The 14999-nt window shown below is 41.2% G+C and overlaps 1 protein-coding gene across 1 annotated transcript in view; it reads right to left on the reverse strand.

The window, feature by feature from the left end:
- Positions 1–14999, reverse strand: part of SLC3A1 (solute carrier family 3 member 1) — a 37175-nt gene that overhangs the window by 5115 nt on the left and 17061 nt on the right. The window contains exons 5-9 of the mRNA XM_081591914.1: positions 9342–9461; positions 7310–7434; positions 5798–5993; positions 2650–2817; positions 1520–1636 (exon numbers count right to left, since the gene is read on the reverse strand). Of these exons, the coding sequence (XP_081448040.1) occupies positions 1520–1636; positions 2650–2817; positions 5798–5993; positions 7310–7434; positions 9342–9461 (726 nt within the window). The remainder of the gene's footprint in view (positions 1–1519; positions 1637–2649; positions 2818–5797; positions 5994–7309; positions 7435–9341; positions 9462–14999) is intronic.

The following is a 14999-nucleotide window of genomic DNA, read 5'->3' on the forward strand; positions in this document are numbered from 1 at the left end:
GGGGTTCTTTTCCTGCTCAATAGTAATCATACCTAGGGTCCTGCCCTCCTTTTAAGGCCTCTGTGAATTGAGGAGTGAGAGCTCTTATTCCTGAGATCATTCCTCAGTGAGTCCTCCCAGGGACATCACTAGAACTGGGTTTGCTGCTGCTTTTCTTTCTTCGGCGCTTGTAGAAGGTTACCGCCATTTCAGGCCTCGCTCTGCTCATTCAGCGAAGGTCTGATCACCAGTCAGGCCCTGGGTTTTTCTCCTCAGGCAGATTCTTGGGCAGCCAGTTACGGCGGTGCAGGAACATTCCTGCAGTGCTCTCACCTGTACCCGTCTGTGCTGTTTCCTCCTGTGTAATATTTTAGACTGGTTTGTGTGCTCTTGTTTCTCTGTAATCTTAATTTTACTTTCTGTCTTCTATAAATTAAATTCTCACCTTATTCTAGGGCTCTTATGGAGGTGTTTTATTAAAATGGCATTCCCTGAGACTTTTGGTCACCCTGATTATGATATAACATCCCCCCAAGCATGACTCATGATCATTTTAAAGACTTGACTAATCTGACCATTACTGTAATTTGCGTTTACATTTTTCCATCTGTGCTGGTGTACATTTTTACGTAAGATTTGTTACATATCAGATTCAAATTGGCCTATGGGAATATTCTGGACATTTGGACATGGTGAAAATCAGTAAGTACACTTAATCCAAAACACAAATGTTAAAATACAGATTTTGTGTCTCACGGACCTACCTACAAATTTATCCCTGTGGTGCTTGGAGCCGTAAGTTGTGGGAACAAGAGGGTTTACTTGAAGTTCTGTGTCAGAATAATCTGGGGAATGTTTTCAAAATACTTAGTAGATGCTATAAAACTTGTATCCTCACGTGACGCCAATAATTTCTCTTCCACTTAGGTAATTTAGAGTGTGTTTTCCCATGAAAACACCTGAAACTATTTCACATTTTTCTGATCTGAGGAAATGTGTTTGGCTCTTTGCTGGAATTAATGCATTCCTGTTTAAGAAATTTGTTTGCTGAACTTGGCAGACTCAATCACCATGAGAACAGAAAACAGTAAAGGCAAAAGCTGGAGGGTATGCTTTTCCAGGGCAGCTACTTCTAGGGATAATTCACATCTTTAGTTTCTGTAGGTAAACAGCCTTGCTCTCAAGAATCTTACCCTAGATTGATCGATCTACTTTCCTTTCTTCTTTGGAGAGACAGGAAAGGAGAAAGGATAGCTGGCTTGCTGAAAGACCGCCATTAAATATCCTTAATATTTCATACCTCAGAATCAGTCCAATGATGAGTTGTATACCATCTGCTAATGCTTGTGCACCACTTTGTATTTTCACAAAAACATGACTTGCAAACTCCTTAAAAATGAAAACTACAAAAGAAGCCTATATGATTGATTTAAAGAACACCAGTTAAGGTTTTAGACAACTCAAGGTGAGTGTATATTGTCAGCAACAGAAACTCATTTCCTGTTTCTGGAGTCAGCATAAAATTTTCATGGATACTTACATCAACATTCACAGTATGGTAATCTGAACTGGTGGGTAACCAGGTATGATTGCCTTCAGAAAAACCAGCATTTGAGCTATTGTCCCACTGCATTGGTGACTTTGAGAAAAGAGTACCCTATGTCAAAACCATAAAGAAAAAAACAGTTATCTGGTTATTAAAAGAAATGTAATTTGGCCATGATTTATTAGTAGTAAGTATTTAATTCCCTAATTTCTCAGCTAGTACTCAAATTTATTAGCATTCATAAGGAAAAGGCTTTTAACATTCAGTACTTAAAAAAACCAGCTTTACACTTTAATTGGAAAACAGTTAATGACATCTTGAGTGTGAATAAACTACTAACTGAACATCAATATATGCTTGGAATCTTTGCTGGTTTTCCCTAAAAATGAATAATGTGGGATTTCAAAACGTGCCATTTACAGACTCATTCTACTGTGATACAGCAATGGTGACTTCAAGTATACAGCCATGTACAAGTAAGCCTAGATTATATCCTTTTTAGCCTGGTTATTGCATGAGTACACACAAAAATTTAGGGGCTTAAATAGAAAAGGTTTCATTTTGACCAAATAGTAGGGAAATTGGATCTCACAATTGAAAGCTAACCATACAGATTACAGGTTCAGGATCATTTACCTGCTCAGCAACATAATTGTGAAATCCATACCCTCAAACAAAAATAAAATTTAAACTACTCAGGCCTAAGGTTGTACATAACACTTGTTAACATAAAAGGAAGAATCTTTGTGCTATGGCCAAGCCAGATCTAGCAATACAGACAAGCACTATAACTGGTGTTCTTAACTCCATGTTTCAGGTAGAAGGCAATGAATAATATTCCAAACTCAAAACAGGGCTTCTTAAATCTTAGTTCACCTGAGAATTGGCTAGAAAATATCTTTGAAATGCAGATGCTGGGCTCTGTGTGAAAAACTCACTTGTGTGGCTCAGGGAGCAGCATTTTTGACAAGCCTTCCAAGCAAGAAACCTGAAAAATTCTCACTGCCTAACAGTAAGAAACAAAAGCTAAGTAATCATGATTTTGGTAGCAGAATAGAAATAGTAAATTCTTTGATCTGGCAAAAAAATGAGGTGTGGTGCATGGTTAAGTTATATTAACTTACAACATCATAGGTTTCGTTGAGATTTGCAGCTAAAATGTTTCTCATTCCTATTTCTTCCCCATAGTAAGTTATGGGAGTTCCAGGCAGTGTGAAAACAAGCATGTTCATGATGTTGACATATTTCTCTCCCAGACGAGAAGTCAGCCGGACATTGTCTGGTCCACCAGTCTGAAAGGCAGATACTTTTTTTTTTAAGTGCTCTATATAGAGTTATCTGGAAGATTTACCGTTTCACAAAAAGTTCACCAGGCAGAAAAACGTGGTTAACCATGGGTACCTTGTATCAGCAAACATGAATTTGAGCCCTAACCCTGCTCCTTGGCTGTAAAATTGTGATCAACAAGATGGTGGTAACCCTTTACTTCATGATTGTATTGCAAATAAGATGGAATTTATCAGAGTACCTATTAATATTTTCACACATTTGGATAAGAGAATACTGACAGGAAAGGAAATATGTTTCCCCCTGAGGAGGGAACAGGTGGAGGGGACAGGGGTGTGAGATGGAAGGACAGGGGTGAGACGGGGAGGGACGGGTGGTACGGAGGTGAGGGGGAAGAACAGGGGTGAGACGTGGAGGGACAGAGGTGAGATGGGGAGGGACAGGGGTGGGACAGAGGTGAGGGGGAAGGATGGGGTGAGAGGGGGAGGGACAGAGGTGAGGGGGAAGGATGGGGTGAGAGGGGGAGGGACAGAGGTGAGGGGGAAGGATGGGGTGAGAGGGGGAGGGACAGAGGTGAGGGGGAAGAACGGGTGAGAGGGGGAGGGACAGGGGTGAGAAGAGGCCTTCTTATGTGTCCCTGTATATGTGTGAGATTTTTGAACTTTTCAAAACAAATTTAAAGTTAAATCAACTTTTATTTTTTAAAAATCTATAAGAAAATTTTTACAGGGTTTTCTATTTAATATATTTCTTTGTTGGTGGTTTAGTCGCTGAGTCGTGTCTGACTCTTGCAATCCCATAGACTATAGCCCACCAAGATCCTCTGTTCATGGGATTTCCCAGGCAAGAATACTGAAGTGGGTTGCCATTTCCTTCTCCAAGGGGATCTTCTGGACCCAGGGACTGAACCTGGGTCTCCTGCCTTGCAGGGGGACTCTACCAACTGAGCCACCAGGGAAGGCCCATTTCTTTCTTAAATGTTCTAATCACGTTTTAACAAACCTTTCCATAAGTCAAGCATGGCACTTTCCTGTCTACAAGTACTTTCACACCTACATTATATTTTATTTACCCCTTCACTGCAGTCCTGTTGGGTACTATTATCTCCATTTCACAAATGATGACACACGCTCTGAGAAACTGCATCATTTATTCAGGTCAGGGTTATAACACAAAACCAGCCTTTGAACTTAAGTCTAAAAATAGGAACTTAGTTGTTATAATTCAGCAAAAAAAGGAAGTTTGCCTTTTTTTCTTTAGATCTACTAAAACTCTCTTTACAATTACCTTTCTATAGACCATTGTAAAGTATTTTTCTATTTTTATGGCCAGAAAATTAGGTTAAAGTTTGCCACTGTTCATTCTTTTCATTATCGCAAAAGCATCTGACAAGGAACTCTGATTTCTCAAGTCTTCTGGACCCAGAGCACTTTCCTTTTTCAGAACTGAAATGAAGATCAGCACTGTACAGAGATCAGGGCATCTCACAGGCCAGTGATATCTGAGACTTTCAGCATATGAAAAAAACAAGTGCTAAAACTCCATTATAAAATTTGTATACAGGGGCACTTCTGGAATGGTGGAATAAGGACCACCAAAATCTCTTAACATGAAAGCAAGGAGAATGCTCGCAAAAAAAAAAAAAAAAAAATCTACTTTTTCGGAACTTGGAAATGAAAGGCTTACAAGCAATCCAAGGAGTATTCAAGAAGAACAGCTGGGTCTTAGTAAGAACAGTAAGATTTGTGCCATTTTAACTGGCCCTAACCTCATGCCCCTCCCCTCAGATTCAAGACAGCCTTGAAAACCAACAGTAACTGTAAAAACCAACAGCCTAGTAAGCTCTGGAGGACCAGAATAGGGTTAAAGTTCATCAAAAGCTCCACCTCTAAAGAACTGTCTATTTAACCTTTTTAGCAGCTCACTTTTGGATGGATTTTTTCCTTTATCTGCTCTGACTCAGAGCTGAGTATGCAAATCATCTTATCTGGAAGGCATTTGCCAAAAACAATTGATTACTTGCCAGAGGTGGGGTTACCAACCTGGGCCAAACAGAGACTGACCAGAAAAACTTAAAAGTTGGAAATGAGATGACCATAATGGGCTTTGAAAAGCTCTGACGTTTTCCTGGAATCTAGAAGCCTGCACACATGCACAGGTGCCCAGGGAAACTGATCTCTCCCTGTTGGCCAACCCTGAAGCTCTAGCAAGGAGAGAGTAGAGACCAAGGCAAAGTTACAGCTGCCTGCAGGAGTGTTGAAAGCATCCCTCCCTCCCCCGCTCCACTAACAGCCCCTCAGCAAATGCTGGGAGACTTACTGATTCAAGGCATTTAAGGAATCTTAACAATCATTAGTGACCAAGCAGAGACTTCAGTGGCTGCAAACGACAAATAACACAGATTTTTACAGAATTAATCCCCAAAAGTCAGTGAAGAAACAAACACTGGGGAAGGGGAGAATGTAATTTCCAAAATTTCTACACTGAAACATCCAGTTTTCAACAACCAATAAAAGAATACAAGACATGCAAAGAACCAGGGAAGTATGGCCTTAGTGGGTAACGACTTTAACTCCACTCGTATATGTGTGTTCAAAAATGTAAACCATATCTACAGAATTCCTTAGAAGTATGAAACAGATAGATACTATCAATAAAGAGAAATCATGAGAATGAACCAAATCGAAATTTTAGTTGAAAAGTACAGTAAATGAAAAGTTCACTGGAAGGGCTGGACAGATTTGAACTAGCCAAGGAATCAGCAAATGGGACAGATCAGTTGAGATTATCTGATCTGAGAACCAGAAGGAAAAGAGTGAAGAATGACAAGAACCTGGTCAGGAGCTGGGAGGGGCCCAGCTCACTAAACCATCACAAACTGAGGGGAAGGGGAAGGTCACTTATAGCCATGTGCTCCCTTGTTTCAGAGGTGACTATGCAGTGAGCACGCCAGCACCCTGTGCTGAGCTGGGCATAAGGACTTACCATCCAATTAGGCCATTTTCCTTCTGGCATGTTTTCCATCCAGGATGTGATAACCTCAAACACACTGTTGCCAGAAGGCTTGTCTAGTTTACTGAGGTAACTGTTGAATGGAAAATCTGCTTCTTGGATAAAAGGCAACCCATAGTACACCATGGTCTTGGTGATGCTCTCTCCATGGGCTTCAGTCCCCATGAACCTGTAACAGTGAGAAGTACAGTGTCATCAGGGTCTGTGAGGAGACTGGGAAAGCGCTTTGCAGATGCTATGCCTCGTGGACAGGATGGGAATGAATGCACACTATTTAACCATGTCAGCCAGGGCTTGCTAAGGAAGCAGAACTAAGCCAGACGAACAAGAAACGGCATGCTGGGTCAACTAGCAATTTCTCAACATATTAAACCGAAAGACTAGCCTAATACTAAGTCATGTCTAAAAGAAATACATTTGGATCTCAATCAATACTGTTCTTTTCTTTCTAAATCTAAATGAAACTCAGTAACTTCCAGGAAGACTTTCCTTTAGCAATTCTCATCACTCCACTTAGAACATACAGTATATGTCTGCATATAAGGTAAGGGGCGGGGGGGGGGGCTCACCCAAAAAACTTCCCCTTATATTTGAATCCCTGTAAAGTCTCACTTTATTATTGGGGTGCACTATCAGTTGTTGAAAAGCAGACACTCTTCAGGGAACACATATTTGCCTGAAATGACCCACATCAATGCTGGCTTTAGCTATTTGAGACATTACATTGAATGGATAAGTACACAGTAACTGGAGCTGGGGTGTTTCTGTTCCAATCTCATCTCTGTGATCACTGCCTGTGTGACCATTACTGTGTGCCCAGTGTCTCAGTCTCCTCATCTGTAAAACGGGGACAGTTACCAGAGGACCTACTTCAAGGAGAAGTTTCTTGAACTCCTTTTCCATTGATTCTATTGAGTAATCAATATAAACAATACAAGAGTTAAGTTCACTGAGTGTTTATTATGTGCCAGGCATTGTTTTAAGTGCTTCACAGACATCTCATGTAATCTCACAACAACCTTATATGGGTGTCAGTTACCACTTTTTAGTTGATGAGAAAACTGAGACTTAGGTTAACTAACCTTACGCCAGCTCAAGGTGGCATAGCTATTATGCCTGAGGACTCCACCTCAGGCCCACCTGATTCCAAAGTTGTGTTCCTAACCATTGTGATCTGTTAACACCTTAGCTGGAACATTTGCATGCTAACAGGGCAAATAATAAAAGACTAACCTTTAGATAATATATTATCTTTTAATTAATTTTCACAAAAGTCCTATAAATAAGTATTGTGACTAGCATCGTTTTACAAAAGAGGAAACTAAATCAGCAAAGTTAAGCAACATGAGAGACTATACCAGGCCCTAGCATAACCAAGTTATGATGCACTGTAATTACGCGATTTGTTAAATTATAACTGGAACCTCTTGAGAATGTGTGATTGTGAGGGATAAAGTGTAGATCACACGCTGTGCCTGTGGTTACCTGTATCTCCCTGGCTCCCTGCTGTATTGATTCATGGTCTGCCGGAAGCTGCGGACAATGTCGTGCATTCCCACCTGTGTGGTGGTGAAGTCATGGTACAGCTGCGAGTAGTGAGTGACCATGTCCTTTGAAAACAGGACAGCATGGTTACCATAATGTCACATGTCAAATGCCCATAGCGGCCTCATGTGGACTGTCTCTTCAAAGGGCTCAGACCAAAACACTCATGCTTAGAGATGGTCCTAAGGCTTCCACTGCTCAAGGGATTTTGTTCACAGAGAACACTCAATAATACTAATGTTTCATTTTGTGCTTATTAACTGTAAATCTAGTAAACAAGTTAAATTTTACCAAACAGCTAAACATTGATTACAAATGTATTTAACAAAATCCTCCTAAACATCTTATTGTCCCAAATGCTCCACATTTTTAAAGGCAAACAAATTATCTTAATGATTAGAGTACATTATTACATTGTACTTTATCTGCTCACAAAATTATTAATACCATGCATTTAAATTTGTTTTTTTACCACTTTTGTCCTTTATTCTTATACTTTCTCAGGGTTTCAATAATTTTTCCTGATACTGATTTTGTGCTTTTCAAGGGCTATAATAATCTTCTAGAATCAAAGTAAAAGATTATGTCTAATCCAAGCTCAGGTTATAAGTCCTGGGTTAGGACATGGACAGGCTAGACAGTCCAAGAGTTGCCATCCATTCAGTGGACCCTGTTTTTATAAGTGATTTTCTCTTGCTAGATCAAGTGAAGTTTTTTGAAGTCTCCAATATCTTTGGAAGTTACATGTCCTTTAAGTTCTTCTTGAGTAGTACACAAAATCCATTGTTCTGGTCATTTGTCTTCAGTGGAAGCATATGCCTATCTTCTGACATATTATAATTAGCAAGGTTATTCTGGAATTTCTTCTCCAAGTATAAGTGCTTATCTTTGGGACAGCTGGCTAACACACAACCTTTTTTTCCCCTTCATTTTTCCCTTTCTACTGGAAATCATGTGCCAAAAAAGAAAAAATGGCTTAATCATAATATTGGTTCATGACATGGTCTCATAATTAGCCCATGAATGGCGAGCTTCCCTTTATTACTCAGATAAGATTATCAAGTTGATAACCATATGAATTTAATTTTACTTTCTAAAAAGAGCATCATGTTGTACATAATTTAGGTTTTTTTGCTACACATTATATCACTAAGATTGACCCATATTGCTATGTGTCACTATTAATTCATTTTGACATACTCTTGTATAAATATACTAATCTGTTATTTTGAAATGCATTTTAGGACTGCTATCTACTTGGCCACTGAAAACAGACTGACTATAGAATGGTGGTCAACTACAGGAATGAGAGTGGCATGTGATTATTACTCTGTCTCATGTGTGACATGGGAAGGAGGAAGGTTGAGAACCACTGGTATGAAAGCACAAAAAGCCCAAATTCTGTTGCAGATAGGCTTGGTTGGTAATCACTTGTGTCACCCTGATAAATTAATTTCTCTAAGATTTGCTAAATGGGGATCTTGAAACCTTACAAGATGTTGAGAGAGTTAAATGGAAAGAGCACATAGCATACAACTGAAGCTAGTTGTTATTTCCTTTCCCTTCTGCCTACGTGTCCTTTAATGACTGCAAAAGCACCTGGGGAATTTAAGCCACCTCCCTTGAGCTTGAGTGAGTCACGAAAATCACAAAGTTATGGCCCTCGGTGGAGTCCACACTGTCCATGCCCTCAGAAAGTGATCTTTAAAGATCACTCTGGAGGGAACCAGTAGAAGGAAATATCTAGTCGCATGCATTTGAAACTCCTGTTTCCTAAAGAAAATGATTCAAAGCGCTTCCTATAGGCAGAACAGAACTCACCTCTGGTAAGTGGTGTCTCAGGCTAAAAAAAAATACTCAACATTTTCAGAAAAGAAAAAAATAAAAGTACATATATATTTATAAATATATACTTATTTTACAATATATATTAAAACCATGTATATGTATATTAATATGTTTAAAACTTTACCGGGATTTGAGTCTTATTCACTTGGGCCTCATCTCTCAGATGCTTTGCTTCTAGAAGAAATTGAAGAGCATCGAAACTAAAGCCATCAACACCCTTTGAGAGCCAAAACTGTATAATTTCCTAAACAGGAAGAAGCAAAAATGCTTGGTTATATCAACAACACATTGTCGTCATAAGGTTTAATAAAAGTCTTGTCTGTTAGTGACTTTCCATCATAAAACAGTCACCTCCACATATAAAAGTATCTATTTAGCACAGCAGTGTCTGACCTCATGAACTTTGAATAACAGTATTTATGGGCTCCTATTCTTCCCTCATATTTGAATTCAGAATGTTACATATGTAATTGATACTATGAGCATGTTCCCAAAGTTTAGACTCCACTCAAAATGAAAGAATGAAACCACAATGAAAGATAGGACTCAGGAGACACCAGACACATAGCTTATCTCCCCCATGCTCAGTTCCTTAGAAGTCACTCGAAACTGACAGAAAATAACCAGTTAAGCAGCCAGTCATGAAGGCTCTTCCACCAGACTGGGACATTTTGGAGGGAAAGACCGCAGCTTTCATGTCTGCTTCCCTTGCCACTGACCCAGCAGTTATTATTTAGTGAACCAGTTGAGGAGTGAAAGAATGAGGTATCAACCCCAAATGAGTCAAACATGGTGTGATACTGCTGGGACATCAAAGAAGTACAGCCGGTTTCCTGGCTTCAAGGCATCTACACAGTAGCTGGGGACACGTGAGAGGGTTACCTAACACAAGGCAGGACACGGTTCAGCATCATGAGAGGAGCTTCCTTGGTCTGCACGACTGTTGGAGCACCAAGAAGATCAAAGTTAACACGGGTGGTCACAGCCATGTGTTTCCTCCCTTCAGGCAAGGAAAAGCTAGAGCTTGGCTTGAGATACCATCAGAGAGTAAGCCTAGAGGAACATTCTGGACTGTTTTGGGACAGCATGAGTCAAGCATGGAGGCAGAGGATGGCTTGGCCTGTATGGGGACAGTTAAGAAGACCAGGTGACCTTGAAAAGCAGAGGGCCTGGTCTCAGTTCCCCTCCCCTGACCAACCCCTCCCAGCTGGGCCTACTCCTGCACCCACCGAAAGACACCCTTCTGCAAAGGGACAATAGCTCTCCCTGTTCTCCTTTCAGCTCAATCCTTACCAAAGGGAAGTTTCTACAGGAATGTGTACATCATATTTGGAGAAGGAAATGGCAACCCACTTCATCACATTAGAGCAGAACCACCTGTAACTGAAGGTACTGGAGTGAAGAAGCCAATTTTCACCTAATGAGAGGAACAGAGCTATAGACCTCAAATGAGGACTGTCTCCAAAATCACTTGCTTGATTCAAAGTGTCTTTCTTGTATCTACACGGGCATATGGGGCCTCTTGAGGCTGCAGGTGAAGGCTCCCAAAGGTATCTCTAGGCTGAATACAAGGCTGATGTCAGTCCATTTAAGGTGAAATTTTGAATGGCAAAGCTTAAACAAATTTTTCAAATCTAAGAGCAGACTCTGCTGCTGACAAGCCTCATTTTGAACACAGCTGACCCAAATGCCCTTAAGCTGGCCCTACCCAGTGGAATTTCTCTTTGGGGTACAAGACCCACAAATCTATTCTTCCTAGCATCCTTCTTCACAAATTCATTCATTCAGTAAGTATTTGGGTTCCAGCTAGGGACCAGGCACTTAATTAATAGGCCTTGGAACTAGAACCATGCGCAAAATACAACACAACCCAGACACAATCCTAGGTCTCGTGGGTTTTTTTTTTTTTTAAGAATCCTCGGCTAGACAAATATTAATGCAAAAATACTTAAGTCACAGACACGATAAAGCTTTCAAGGAGAGGAGCACGGTAACACAAGAGGGTGAAACAGCAAGACTTGCCAGGGAGGTCCGCGCAGCAGGATGGCAGGAAGGGAAGGCAGTTAAGTTCAAGGTTCAGTTAGAGAAACCCCAGATAGGAAGGTACCTCATTCATAAACAGGATCCATAGTGGCTCTAAGAACCCACTTAGCATGAAGCTAACCAAGCTTAAGTTTCAGGATCCTTCACTGCATGGGCCCCTCTCTACTCACATTCATTTTTCATTCTAAATAACCACTCTTTTTTTTTTTTTCTGTACCTAATTTTATTCTCTTTTTATTTTAAAAAAAAAGCCCCCAAGTTTGGAGGATGGATACATGTATATGTATGGCTGAATTCCTTCACTGTTCACCTGAAACTATTAAGATATTGTTAATCAGCTATACTCCAATATGAAATAAAAAGTTTAAATTTTAAAAAAAGCCCCAAATTTTTGTAACCTTCAGATCCCATACAACCGGGGTCCACCCCCAGGTGGCGCTGTTCTTAACAAGAGAGAACAATGGAAGAGAATCCGGGGTGGGGCACAGATAACTAATCCACTCAAGCGGCCTCTGACAAGAATGTAGAAAAACATTAAACACCATGCAGTTGTAAACATTAAGCTTTTGAGCACTGATTTCCTAGAATAAAGCTGTTCATTTTCTTCATGGTGTCCTCATTCACTTTGGGGATTTCAGCATTACTAGCTACTGAGCCGACATTAAAGAATGAGAAACACTGACCTCAGCATAGGCATATGGCCCTGGCAGGGATTTTCACTGTAGTCTGGTAAGATGTTATCATTGTTTGATGAGACAGAACTAAAAAAGTCGGATGCTTGTTTTTGAGAGTCTTTTTTTTTTTTTTTAATTTTTATTCAACTTTTTATTTTATACTGGAGTATAGCCAATTAACAATGCTAGGATCATTTCCGGTGCAGAGCAAAGAGATTCAGCCATACATATACATGTATCCATTTTGAGAGGCATTTTACATGCTGAGGTCTTCACCCAGATAATCTAAAATTTGCTAAATGGCTCTTGAAAAATATTTTCGTTGTGCTATTTATTCTTAACCAGGTAAAAAAAGAGAATTACAGATTTTAATGGTTAACCATCTCTTTATGCCAGTTAAGCTCCCCTAGTGTGCTGGATGCAGAAATGGGCACAGAGCCTAGTTCCCTAGGTCTGGGTGACCCATGTAGGGACCATGGGACTCTAGGGACAGTACATTGTGTCCCTAATTTCTAACTAACTCCCATGACATCACGCAGCCCTGGTTTTTCCACCAGGCATGTCTACATTCTTTTCTCCTTAAACAACTCACTCCTCTGAGTGAAAAATGAATCAGTTCAAAACCTTGAGGCAAATCTCCTTTTGAGGTGACTGACATTACTGGATCCATTTGCCTAAAATGAAAGGTTTGGGAAAAGAAAGGCTCTGCTGTTACACATGATAATATATAAGACATCTTGATAATGACATACACCCCAGGTCATCCGTCTCAAGAAAGAATGAGAAAGCATAGGATATTTCAGAAGGACAGAGAGAAAACCATATCCTGCGCTTGTAAGCAAGGAAGGCAAACCAGCCCTACTGGTCTTCAGAAATCTGGGTAAAATTCTCTGCTGACTCTTCTAGAAGCAGGACATAGATCACAGGCTCCAGGATCTGACCCATAAGGGACCATCCCATCTCCCCCACTGTCCAGCTGCATGACTTCGGTTATATGCATGACCTCCAAAACCTTGGTTTCCTCATCAATAAAATAGTACCTGCCTTACATGAATTCTTTGAGGATTAAACGAGGTACTGCTGCCAGAGTCAACTGATGCTTTGGTCTTTGTGCTGTGCTTAGTCGTTCATTCATGTCTGATTCTTTGCGATCCCATGGACTGTAGCTTGCCAGGCTCCTCTATCCACGGGATACTCCAGGCAAGAATACTGGAGAGGATTGCCGTGCCCTCCTCCAGGGGATCTTCCCAACCCAGGGATCGAACCCACGTCTCCCACATTGCAGGTGGATTCTTTACTGTCTGAGCCACCAGGGAAGCCCAAGAATACTGGATTGGACAGCCTGTCCCTTCTCCAGGGGAACTTTCCAACCCAGAAATCAAACCCGGGTCTCCTGCATTGCAGGTTAATTCTTTACCAGCTGAGCTACCCAGGAAGCTTATACCTGACCTCTCTGCCATGTTTGACAACATAGACTAACCCTATCATCTAAAAATACTCAAAGGACTTAGATCCAGGATACCACGCTCCTGGTTTGTGACTTTTCTGTCTGCTCAACAGTCCTTTAAATATTCATACTCCTTGGGGCTCCATCTTATACCCTCTGTTCATTTCATTTCACAACAGTACTGACTCATTTATCATCACTTATTGATTGTTTAACAACTAATTATACCAGCCATTTTTGGCACCAGGGACCAGTTTCACAGAAGACAATTTTTCTATGGACAGGGGTTGGGGGTTGGGGGATGGTTTTGGGACAATTCAAGTGCATTATACTTATTGTACATTTTATTTCTATTATTATTACACCAGCTCTACCTCAGATCATCAGGCATTAGATCCTGGAGGCTGGGGACCCCTTACTTATATAATAAGCACCACACTATTCTAAGTGCTTTACAAAAGTTAAACCACTCAATCCCCAAACAACCCCATAAGGTATGTACCATTATTGTTCCTATTTACCATCAGGGGAATTGAGACACAGAGAGATGATGCGTCTTGATCAAGGTCATATGACAAGTAAGTGGTACATTGTAACTGGAACCGTGTGGTGCCCTTATGGGCTTCCCTGATGGCTCAGATGGTACTCCATTTGTTATGTGGCCTTCCTTTACTGTAAGTTTTTTAGTTGGAGGACCTGCTACCCCTGGCCATCATTCCCACATGACAACAACCCCCTCAAGATAAATGACAAATGGCCCTTTTGTTCACCTCAGCCAGCCCAGTTTACTCACTGATATTACCTCCCTGACCTCTGTGGACATTGTCCACACGGCAACAAGTCCCAGAGTTTTATCTCTGGACCAGACCTTCCTCTGAGCTCCATGGCATTCTAGCCAGCTACCCACTGAACACCTGGATGTCTCACAGAGAGCTCAAACTCTACACAACTGAGACCCTCCTCTACACACCCACTCTTCCCATATCTCCCATCCCAGGAAACAGACCTACCACCCAGCCAGAATTCAAATCTGAAACCTGGAAGTCACACCAGACTCCTCTCTAAGGACTGATGATGCCTCTGCAACCCTTACCCCACTGCAACCCTCACTGGTCCAACCTCCCAGCATTCTTTCCTAGTTTCTGCATCACCCACCTCCCCAGTTTTTCTGCCTTCAAACCTGCCTTACTCAAATGCTTTCATCATAAACCAGATTGATTTTTCCCAGTGCAAATTAAAAATTATTCCCCTGCCCAAGACCTTTTAAACCCAAATCCTACCATGGCCTCCAATGCAGCTCATGATGTGGTTCCTACCCACCTCTCTCACCTCATCCGATCACACACCCCCTCTCGGGACAGCATGTACCCACAGTGGACAACTCCCAGCACCCCCACTGTGCTTTCTCTCTGCTGGGGACACTCCCACCTGTGTCTCTTTGCTGGGCTCAGTCTTTCTCACCCTCTAGGTATCATTGCTTCCTCTGTAAACCTTACCCCAGTCTCTCCCACTCTGTGTGCAGGTTAGTTTCCCGCCCTGCATTCTCCTACTTCCTACTGCCGTGAACACTCATCACACTTTACCGTAATTTCCCATCTGTTTACCACCCCCCTCCAGA

This window comes from Giraffa tippelskirchi, chromosome 4 (genome assembly GCF_054371585.1).
Source record: "Giraffa tippelskirchi isolate mGirTip1 chromosome 4, T2T-mGirTip1v1.2.pri, whole genome shotgun sequence".
In the NCBI taxonomy this organism is placed as follows: domain Eukaryota; kingdom Metazoa; phylum Chordata; class Mammalia; order Artiodactyla; family Giraffidae; genus Giraffa; species Giraffa tippelskirchi.